Source organism: Diorhabda sublineata, chromosome 6, assembly GCF_026230105.1.
Source record: "Diorhabda sublineata isolate icDioSubl1.1 chromosome 6, icDioSubl1.1, whole genome shotgun sequence".
Lineage (NCBI taxonomy): Eukaryota > Metazoa > Arthropoda > Insecta > Coleoptera > Chrysomelidae > Diorhabda > Diorhabda sublineata.
Genome location: NC_079479.1, coordinates 30,758,871 through 30,771,200, shown reverse-complemented (window position 1 = coordinate 30,771,200; position 12,330 = coordinate 30,758,871). Strand labels below are relative to the sequence as shown.

At 32.8% G+C, this 12,330-nt stretch overlaps 1 protein-coding gene across 1 annotated transcript in view; it reads left to right on the top strand.

Moving 5' to 3' along the window:
* Positions 1-12,330, top strand: part of LOC130445105 (prothoracicostatic peptide) — a 50,820-nt gene that overhangs the window by 23,035 nt on the left and 15,455 nt on the right. Inside the window, exon 2 of the mRNA XM_056780616.1 lies at positions 1,772-1,926. Within this exon, the coding sequence (XP_056636594.1) occupies positions 1,777-1,926 (150 nt within the window). The 5' untranslated portion in view covers positions 1,772-1,776. The remainder of the gene's footprint in view (positions 1-1,771; positions 1,927-12,330) is intronic.

Genomic DNA, 12,330 nt, shown 5'->3' with positions numbered 1-12,330 from the left:
ATGAACTTACGTGCTGTTACATTTTATGTTGTTCATACAATAACGGCATTGCGGGATCTGATGTTTACAGGATTTTCCGCTTTGTCCGTGAAAAACCTTTGATAGATTCCGTTTTATAAATCTCCATACTTCACTTTTTTTGTACGACGCAATTATTATATCAGCAATGTTAAAATTCAGGTCTACGAACTTTGAATAGTCAGAAATGGCATTAATTGCAAAAAATTCACTTGATCTAAATAAGAGAGTAGATGAAATGTTTAATTATCAAAAAATACTGCTTTGGAAAGATAGTTCAACAATATTTTCAAGAAGGAATATCAAGAAAAGATGGAATATGTATCTTGATGTAGTTGAAAGAATAATTTTATTATCACATTTCTGTATTTTATGTCTCATGACATAAAACAATGAGATATGTATATATGATTCAAAATTCAACGAAGATTTTAGAATCGATTAAATAGTATGATGGATAGTAATAATTGTTAATGAACAAAATTAGGTGTATGGAAATTTCAATTCATTAAAAGTCCAATAAATAATAAAATTTTCGATTAAACTTCTTTTGGTTCTTCTTCTAGTTCTTTTGGTATCTAAGAATTATTTGACTGATAGACGCTATTGATAACAAAGTTTGATTGTTATGTTTCTAACAATTAGCTGAAATATCTGCCATTAAGAGAATTAAAAACTGATTGTTTTGGATACTAACGTACAATGTGTTAAAGAAGTTAAATTTCAACTTTAGTTAATAGAAGATTCTTCAGCTAATTATTACAATGTAGTAGGACCAATTTTCCTTCACATTTCTTTACTTTTATGTTCTCCCTATACCTTCATAACTTTTGATCAGCATCTACCATTTAAACCATTATCATCTCAAAAATGAATTGTACCAATGTTCACACCAGAAATTAATCTTTTTTTTAATTTATATTGAATAAACGGTGTTTTTAGTCATCGTTAGTGATACAATACTTTTGTTTGAAAGGCCTTAGCTCAACTAATATAAAAACAAAACATATATTCTACTGTACGAGGCCGTATGACCTGCGAAGTCCAGCATCGCAGTGATCCACCAAATTATGTGACGACTACATAAATGTCGAAGAAAATCCACAAAGCGGTACTGGATGATCGTCGACTGAAAGTGCGCGAACTACTAGACATAGTAGGCATTTCAAAAAGTGCATATTAACTGAAAATTTGGACATAAGAAAGCTATGTACAAGATGGATGTCGTGTTTACTCACATTGGAATAAAAACAGCGTCATGAAGATGTTTCCATCGAGTTTCCTCGTAGCAATAGGGCATTTGAACAAGTAGTTTAAATGATTTATATATCTCTAATTTGACATCTAGATGTGTTATATTCATCATCACATTTCAAATCAATTTTGGGGTAAACTTCCCGCTAAAACGTTCAATACCAATATGGCGGTGCACTGACGTCAATATATAGTAAACTATGCTGTTATAGCTTAGTGTCAAATGCCCTATAGTTGAATTTTGTGGTTAAAATGAAAATTTGGAGATTATTTTCACCATAAATTCATCGGAGAACTTAAAAATTTTATTTAAAATAGTTTCTTCTTGTAACATCATTGTGGAAACCAACATTTTGTATGTTAAGCGATTTAGCTGTTTAAGAATCCTTCAAAGGCAAATATTAGAAGAAAATAAATATATTTTTTCCCAAAATTTTTGGGTTTTCTTTGTTGGGCCAGGTATTGACTTGCTGACAATTATTTCTACTTTTTGTTTCAGTAAAGATGTCGCATACCGCTATCTCTGTTCCTGTGTCACTTGGTAAGCTCTGGTGGGCTACAATGCTAGCTTTTTTCCTTCAAGCAACGCTAGTCATAGTCGCCACCTCCCCAGACGAAACGGCAGATTATAAACTGAACGATGAGGATTTGCAAGTAAGAATTTTTCCAAAAACAATTTCACCCAAATATATAAATATTTCCTCTTTTATATATCGATGTGGGTGAGAATTCGCAGAGAGTCATTTAACGAGATGAATTTTCATATTTTAAGCATGTTTTCAAAGCAATTAATTGTGCATTCAGATCAACGAACAACGTTAATTTCCAAAAATTGATTTATTTAAACAGTAATAGTACACAATGACTTTGAAATACGTTCCGGTTCTGTAACTCCCTCATCTTCTGATGAATCATCAAAAAAAACTCTTAGATATATCCCGTTTTTCATGTTTTAAATAATTTTTTTATCCTCAAATGAAATATTAGCTTTCTGTAAGTCATTATTCGTAATCGATTTGAAATAGTGAAGAAATAACATGATTAGCAATATAAGGTCGTTGCTATCTAAAATGTATTATATTAATTATAATACTAATAATAATTATATTTACACATTAGTACTTCATCTTTTTTTTGTAGAAACTGAATTTAACTGCCACAAAGTTCTCATTATTAACCAAAAGGTTTTTGTAATATTTCTAGAAGACCATCTAGTACGACATAATTTTTCTAGAGTAATTTTCTTTGATTCAGATAATTTACGCTTGGTATGAATTGAAAATTCTCCCTCCGTTCAAGTCCTATTTTATTAGGAAAATATCTTTGTGACGCACATGATTTTATAAGCCTTCTTTGCCTTCGTATCAAGTAATTTTGACCGAGTAGATTTTATGAATTTTTTTTACATGGGTCGAGGCATCTGTAGTTAGGGAAGCTCCGTAACTTTGATCTAACTTAAGTTGTAACTCATTTTATTATTATATCCAATATATGAAGGAATTTTCATAGCATTGGTTACTACCCTAAATAATTCATAATATATATCTTCAATAATGAGAAATAGTATTGGATGTTTTTTTGTAATTGAATTAGATGTGATTCTCCAATAGTTCAGATATAACAGTAAAACCGATTTTTTGTGCCTATGACTACAGCCACCGATTCATTTCTCAGCGTGAAAATTCTAACTAAACTTGTCATTTTCTCCAACTTTGCTAATCTCTTTACCTCTGAAAGAAATATACAAATTCTCCGTCGAAGTTTTTTAATGAGAAAGCATTCATGCCCGTGTCAAATCTTGAATTCCAAAGCTAGTCATAGACTTTGGTAGATTTTTATTTCTTCGAACATGTTAATATTATTATCGATCAAATATTCCACTAAAAAGTTAAAGTTACATAATTAGCCAATTAGCTTTTGGATAATTTTCCGTTCTAACTGTGAATATTGACTCTAAGAAAAATTTTATTTGAATTAGTACATTATATATATATATATATATATATATATATATATATATATATATATATATATATATATATATATATATATATTTGTAGTACTCCCGAACCATTGACAATGTTATGCGCCAACCTAGTTTCTCGTTTTTTTGTCTTGCATTACCAAATAAAGAAAATAATGCTTAGATAATTTACGTCTATTCATAGTATTGACTACTTCTAAAATTTTGTTTATACCAAGGCAGTTCAAATATGATGGATATGAACGCTGTAGTTGGCACGCTTGTATATTTTAAATGTCGCAACTTGTTAGCAGAATGGGGCATAGTTTCAAAAATGGCCGCGAAACTGTCGATAATGAACCAGATCATACCAGACAAGTCTATCAGCCAAAAACACCTCCAATATCGCGAACTGTTGAACTTCGAGCAAAAATACATGCGATTGGAAGTTTGTCGCCGTTTGCTAGCTCTAAGAGACGAAGGAGGAATATCCTATTAACGCAAATTTTCAGACGGGGATCCTGCGCACACAAACTCTATAAATACTAACCTTTTGAAAACACGTGGTTATTCTTGGAAACGGTGGAGTATTTTAGCGTGAAATGCGTTTCTTCTCTAAGATAACGCGCCGTCAAACCAATGCAATATCACAACTGGGGGGGGGGGAGATACATACATATTTGGACCATTGAAAGAAGCCCTCCGAGGTCAAAAATTTAACACCGACGACCAGGTAGAAGAGTTTGTGCGCAAATGGCTGTCCAGGTTGCCAAAGAAGCTTTTCGGTACTAGCATCAAAAATCTTCCGGAGAGGTGGCAACAATGTGTAACTAGTAAAAGGAATTTTTGTACTTTTGTTCGTATCTCCATGCTAGAATCCTAGTTATTGTTTGTTACGGTATCCATGTAAGTTAATTTTTCTACTTGATTTATTTGTATCTTATTTATATCCGTGATATCTCTTTCTGGTATATCTATTGGTTAGTTATGATCATATATTTAGTCTTCTAGTGGAAAACTATAATAATGAGCCTCTCCAGATCTATAAGAGAGCTAGTTATGAGTATATTGTTGACAAGTTTTCCATCAACCAAGATTTCTTTATCAGAATTTTCTAATACTTACTTTTAGTATCAATTAAACAGAAATGGAGATCAAGACTGCAACTAAAACCTCTCGTATTTGTTTTTTGGGCCATATTTTGCATTAGTACTGTATAAAATGCATAATATTACCAGCTATTAAAATATCACTGTTATAAAAAGAAATGTAAATGGTTATTTTGATTGAGTCCTCAATTCATTTCCAGAGGCTTGTACCCAATTAGATTTTTAGATTACTTTAAATCCTATAAAATCACAAATCCACCTCGCAAATAGTAAGATCTCATTTCATGTTTAAACGAGGAAAGGATGTGATTAACAATGAAGTAATGGTGGAAAATCAGAAACTCGTTGGGGAAAGACGACTAAATAAATATTATTTCTAAGGAATTTAGAAAGCAATTTTCATCACACATCGCTTGTCAATATTTTCAAAGCTTTATCTATCAGAATCAATTTATGTGATGTTTTACTCATACTTTTTCCGAAATACACTCAAAGATTTAATAAACGAGGCGTTATGGGAAAGATTCAGAATATTTCAACAGCAAATTTGTATCAACATATGAAAACGACAAAATATGAACTATAAAAGTTAATAGTATCCATCGTTACAAAAAAAACAGTATTTTCTTTGTTTTTCCACTTGATTCTTTATCTTTCAGTTCTATATCGAAGAATTATCATAAATAATTTACGGCAACAATACGTGATCGTTATAGTTGTTGAATAGTAAGGGACGAGCTTGAAAGAGTGTATAAAATGTAATCCCCAATAGTGGATATTTTTGGTCTCCCTTTCTGAGGTTTTAAGTGGCCGTTTTGTATATATTTATATAAATGATTTGAGGAAGAACTTCATTTTAGAGAATAAGATGCTTTGACAACACACAGGTGACCTATTTTTATTCTTGTTGGTGATCTGTTCATTAATTCATTAATACAGTCCTGAGAAACTTCCCATACTTTTACCATATGTAGAGGCAGGATATCAAGGAGCTACTGTCAACTCCTCTTCTTTACTGATTTAAGGGTGACTTGTGAAATTGACCATAAATTTCAATTGGTGGTTACACAGATCAATTGATGTTCAAATTTTTTGCATTACTATCAATCATTCGAAACTTAGAAATTCCAAAACTCTGTATAATGTATTGTTTAAATGAATAAGTTATTTTCAAATTACATAAATAGCCAATCAAGATGATCATACTGTAGTAATTTAAACAAATTTTATAAATTTCGAGTATTTAACTAAATTGAGTACCTTAATCTAATATGTATGTATAAATTCAACTACATCTTAACTGTCCATCCAAATATCTACTGTTTTTTAATTTTGAGTTTTCAGACAAAAATCGCATTGGGATATTATTTATAAATAATAAATTAAACTGATTGAAAAGTCTTGTATGTGTCAATGTATGTTGAATAATTAAAAATTTTTATCAGATAATACATTACGAGGTCTGGCTATTAAATAACGAGACTGGTTACGAAAAAAGGTTTTATTATAAAAATTATTCTACATTTGAATGCTCCCCTTCAATACAATCCACTCCCCTCTCCACAGATCTTTCCATACGTTTTTTGCATTGATAGAACCAGTGCTGGAAGTCTTCTTTGTTGAGTGCCTTTAGGAGCTCTACCGTTTTTTGCTTTACTGCTTCCATCGGTTAAAATCGGGTTCCCTTTCAAAGCAGATGCCAAATCTGGTGAGTACAGCGGGTGTTCGAGCACTGGAGTGCGCTTACTGTCCAAATACTGCTTCATTCGTTCTCACAGTGTTGCCAAAACTGACAAATAGTAAGTCTGGTTGATAATCTAACCCTCTGGAACCCATTCAGTCATCACGATACCGTTAATGTCGAAAAAACGATCAACATTGCCTTGAATTTTGATCTGCTCTCCAGGCCCTCACGTCTAGGGCGCCCCCTAGGTGTGCAGTCTCGTTATTTAATAGTCAGACCTCGTATATTACTGTACCAAATAAAAATTTGGTCATTATCAATATTGCGAACTATTGTGTAAGCTTTGGTAAAACTTTTGTTCTCTTCTTCTTCTTCTTCCTCATTATACACTAGGACTCAGTCCTTTGTTTGCATCAATGGTTGCTTAGCTGCAACTAGGATGATGAAGACCACCATGCTGAACAAGTAGATGGAGCGCAGGAATTTGACATTATTAACGCTATTACTATGAACCTTACAATTACCACTAGAGTAAAGCGTGAACTTAATGTCACTCAATCAAAAGAAAGTAGAGTCTTGCGATAAAATCATCTGTACCCATATCATATTTAGATGGTTCAGCGACGACATCCTTGAGATGAAATCCATTGGTTGGAATTTTGTAGATCGATTAACAATTATCAACTAATACTGTACAGTATTCCCAGAAAAAGCCTAATTTACAAGAGAAGGAATAATTCTCGTAACTCACATTTATGAGCAGAAGAAAATCCCCATGCTATTAGGGCGACCTGAGTTGATTTTTTAAATTAAAGTTGTTGTGTTTCATTGAAATTGAAATCTGTGAAAATTTTTTTCATATATATTTGATTATTTATCTATCACAACGGTGTTTTTTTCATTGCTGCCTTTAGCTTTACCCCTGTTTGTATTCATTCACTTCAGCCCCAATCTTTCTTCAATAATTTGTACAGGCGTATCAGAAATTTCAGCGAACTTTACAAATACATCGACAATGTTAATTGAAAATTACTATATCAGATTTAGAAGCCTTTCGAAACAATCTTATTTTTGGTGAATTATATCCCGCTAAGTTGTTCATTAAACATCCTCCTCCATCCTCAAGGAAATTACCTTCCGAACATACTTCCTCTGGGTTAGATACCTGCCAACTTCATTCTTAATATCAAGAATATAATGATTATGTCATCGAATATTTAGATGACGGGTGATTTTTTTTCTGTATAGATCAATCGACTGTGAGTTTGTGAGATAGAGTAAATTAAAACAATACTTGAACGTGATGTCATATTTTAGCATATAGACGATGAATCTCGTGTTATTGGATGAATTGAAGCTTTTCCTACGACTATATAATACGGTCATCGTTTCCATTTGCATATAACCTCAATCATCAATTTCCATATTATGATCATCATAAACATCATTATTGATTGCATTATTAATTGGAAGATTATTATGGTTGAGCTTTAGTAGAATATTGTAATGAAAACGGGCCTATAAAAGAAGCATTTGAAGAGAGATTTCATAGAAAGAATTATCTTTTATCCTACAAAATTATATCACGGTTAAAAGATCTAAATAGAGAATGAAGAAAGAAAATGGGAGATTTTTCAAGAGCTTGCTGAATTGAGCTACGAGCAATAGGCGAGTGACTTAAGCAACGAGTGTCAATTCGATTTTTCAACACGTGTTGTACATGATACTTTCTCAACAACCACAAAAAACGCAGTGGTATTTATTTTTTAATTAAATTTTATGATAAGTTCCTACAATTTTGAACATAAATTGGTGCTTGCAAACGACCATTTCATGTTCCTCAGTTTTGGAGCTGCAAGTGTAGATTCACAAAATGGCGGTGGTTGACGTGGGGAGAACAGCTTCTACAATATTGTCATCCACCACGTTTCAGAACCAGTATGCATCTGATGAAAATCTCTCTCATTGGAATAAGTGTGCAGAGTTAAAAGAAGGTTTTAATTAATAGAATAATTTTTACATTAAAATCAATAAATAAAAGTAAAAACTAACAAAGCATGTTAGAAACTAAGAGGCGTAAGTACATTTTTACCTCCTGGTATTCATTGTAACTTTAAGATGGTTTTATGAAGCTAACAAGAGATAAAAAATTTATCATTATTACCACTTTTTCTGTATCAAATATCAATTAATGAATTATCATTATCGCTTGTTACATCTGGTTACGTTTAATGGAATAGCTTCATTTTATACTTTTCTAGTGGTATTTTATTATCCATTAGAATTTATTATCCAGAACATCGTTTACAAATTCAATTTCAGACGTATTCTAGTCCCTCCATTATCTAGAATATATAGTGAGGACCACAAACTCTTTCTACTTCTTTCTTTTCCAACTTGGCATACTCTAGCTAATGAAATTTCGAGAGAAATTGGATATGGTACAAAGGTACTGTCACCAATAATGGATTAAATGAAAAATCCATTCCATTTATGTATAAATGACGTTTCAATGATTGGAATTAGTAATTTTTTTGTAACCGAAGCTTCAACAACCAAAAAACTTGAAAACTAAAATATAAAAAATTAGTTTCTTGAGCTTTCCAATCCCCCGTTTCTTGCGATTAAGCAATAACCAGAAATCACACAGAAGTATAGGGTGGAAATTCATTACATTACATTATTTTCAAATTCAACTGTCTGATGAACGATGTGTACCGATGCACTATCGTGATCCAATATAAGCCCACGATTATTGACTGTCTCAAGGGCTATAGGTAAACATTTTCTATTTCTATATGTTGATTTTTACCAGTTTCTCTTATCCTATATTACGAAAGAATACTACGTAGTACACAACTTTCTTAACAGACTTTTACTTTTCAGCCATTGTTGGTGTAGGTGAATTCGTAAATCCACACAAGGCTCCTATCTCAATCACTTAATAAATGCATCTTGGATCCTCTTAGATGATGCGTCTCAACCTCTCAATGTTTCCAAAAGTAACTGAAGAACAGGAACTACCAGCACAAGCCTCATTTCCAGAGGTTACTAGCTAGAGTAATCGCATTTGTTATATGTATCATCCAATTTAGTAATCAAACACTCATTACCTTACGGAAGCTTTTATTTCAGAAAAGTGTTCAAAAGATCCAGTCTCTGTATTCTAACCTTAAAGCTTACAACTTCGATATTTCCATAGATAAAATAATTATTTGTAGCAACTGCAATTACTATGGTGGGGGGAGTATATATTACTACTTACCATATGGTCTGTACATCCAGGGTCTATGAAAAACATCAGTTCACCTTTATTAATCTACAATTTTACTATAAAATGAGCCTCCAAACTACTGGCTTCTTCTATCCTTAAAATTGTTACCTCTTTAACCTCGATACGAATGACCTCATCTAACTGAATTACTGCCCTTCAGTCAATCCCTTTTAAAGTGACCTGCTCCACCGTATCTGAAACTTTTTTTATTTTTCGATATAAACATCATCTGATTACTTCGATTTTGTATAGTCTACTGTTAGCTTAGACTGTTGTACTGTTTCCAGTGCTGTTGATATATGATTTTGGCAAGCTTAATAATAGGTGACCCACTATATCTATATCTTCCATTTTAGTCTGTACGTCAATAGAAAGAAAACGCCTCTGTACGACTTGCAACAATGAGGTTAATAAGTTGTTGTTGACAATGCTGTTATGTGATTGGCTGGACACTGGCCTCTACTGTCACCTTCCGTCAAATCTATAAACGTATTAGTTGTGCTAATCAACCCAGAGAGTGCGCCTTGTTTCATTTTCCCCTCCAGCGAGTTTTCATTCCCTGGGTCCACCTGGCTTCTTGATTAGGCGTAGTTAAGTAAATTAGGTGTTTGTAGGTGGTTGCACAAGTCGTATCCTTTCAAATTAGGAGTGTCCTAGCCTCTTCTAACCAATTGTGTAATTTTTTTTTCTGTTATAACTGTTTAGTCATTTTGTACATGGAGATGGAGGATAGGGCCCAGTGCACTTCCCTGTAGAACGACTGACATATTTGGATGTAAAGTTGTGATATGATCTGAACTTGGGGTCAGTATTGGGGGTAGGATTTTAGGATTAACAAAAAGGATGTGCGATAGGTTTTTCCTAATTTTATATAGTAGTCCGTCGTGTCAGATCTTATCGAATGGAAAATATCTAAAATAGCAGCCGAACAGTATTGTTCATGTTCAAAAGGTTGGTACACTTTCTTTGTGACTCGTTACAAATGTTCCATGGAAGCATGTTGCTTTCTAAATCAAAATGGATGGCTAGGTATTAATCTGCTGGTGTTATTCGCTCTATTAGTAACTTTTCTAGCAGTTTTGATATAACGGATGATAGGCTAATTTGTGTATTCTCTTCAAAAGGTTTTCCTAGTTTAAGGATTATTATAAATTAGACAACTTTCCATAAAATTGGGAGATAACCCGTTTTTAATACTGCTTTGTACAATTATGTTAGATACTTCAACCTTTAGTTTGATAGTTCCTTCAGGATTTTGGCACTAATTAGATTTTTCGGTATAGTTTCCGATAAATTTTTCTACGGAAAGCTCAAGTGGATATGTTTCCAAAATATCCCTGACTTCGGCCTCAATATTGCAGTTGTTTTCTAGGGGATTAGATTTTATGACTTATTCTAAGTATTTGGCTTTATCTTGGGTGCTTTTTGTCCACTGACCTTTAGAAGTGTGACAAATATAGGCAAAACATCACCAGATCTTTAAAAGAGTAAAAAACAAGAAAATACGAAGACTTTGAATAACCACATGATTTACACGAAAATCCATTTGTGATAATTTTCACAGCATATTGGTAATCAAATTAAAAGCATCCATCCGAAATAAAATGGCACTGTTTTGTTGATTAGTGCATTATAAAAAAGAATTTTTCCAGAAGAAAATGTCAACTTCCCAAACATAAGAGACGTAAAACATATTATCCAGTTTCCTCTCGTACTTTTCAAATTAGTTCTGTTGGTATCAATAAAATAAATATCTTTAAGTCTTATTACACCCTGAAAGTGACTAATATAATTGTTTCAGTATTGTTGTTTAAGTTAGTTAAGATACGCGCGAAAGTTTATTGACCAAAGAGCTTATGAAGTTGAATAAGGTAAGATAGAAAAAGGATTAAGTTTATTACCTGAAGCGGTTATTCTGAATTACCGTATACTCCACAACACTTTAGGAATTTCTTCTAGAACAAGGTATTAGTATTCATTATTCTACGCTAATAATAGGACGATATAAGACGTGTTTAATTTCATTGTATTTCAAGTATGAATATAATTGAAATATTATCTTTATGTAGTTAAATTTAAACTGACGATTATGCGACTAAAACCGCTACTAGAAAACCTGGAGTCAACTAATCCTAGTTCGTCTTCAGAATCAAAATTAAATTAATGTTTTATAAAAGCGCTAGACATCCCTTGCTTCTCTCCCTCGGAAAACCGAGGCAACAGGGAGTAAAATTCGTTGCAAATAGATTAAACTAGATCGTCAATTGACGTGGTTTGCAGTTTTACTACTCAGAAATGTAATAGCTGCACTTCCTGTTACCCCTAGAATGAGTTCTGGCCCTTTTTATTTTATTTTATTCTGGTTCATTCATTTTTGTTCAAGTGACCAGGCACATAAAAGAAGTGGACCTTGTAACCATCACTTACCAGTTCTTGTAGTACTTATTTGCTCCAGAAGAAGACTCAGAGAACATCGTTTTAGTCGTTCTAGCTTCTACAACAGCTCTGCTGTTTAAGCAAATTGAGATTACTATGTTTCTATAGCGAGAAAAATGAGCTTATTTTGGGGTATCATCCGCAGATGCCTGCTCTAGCCAGTCCTAATAAGTCCTAATTACATTATTCTACCATCGCTGCACATTCATCTCGACAGCTACGCCTAAAGATGGCAGTGGATATACGTAAAAAAGAAATCAAGAAAACAAAAATAAAGGATGATGATGAAGGATAAGTTAAAGAGAACGGAGTGATAACGAAAAACACGCCTGGAAATGTTTTGTGAAAGCTGTTCTTAATTTTCTAGACAACTAAGAATCAGAATATTAAGAGGACTCATTAATGAACTTCAAATGTCAAATAAAGATCTTATCGAGATATCCATCCGGCAAAATTAGATGTTGTGAGTGACAAACAAGGCGACGGGTTCCATGAGGACATTTCATTGATGGAAAAGCGCTTTCAAGCAAACTGAGTTCGGAAATGTTATCAGAGATTAAGAAGAGACCTTCCAGATAGCAACTATTTTCAA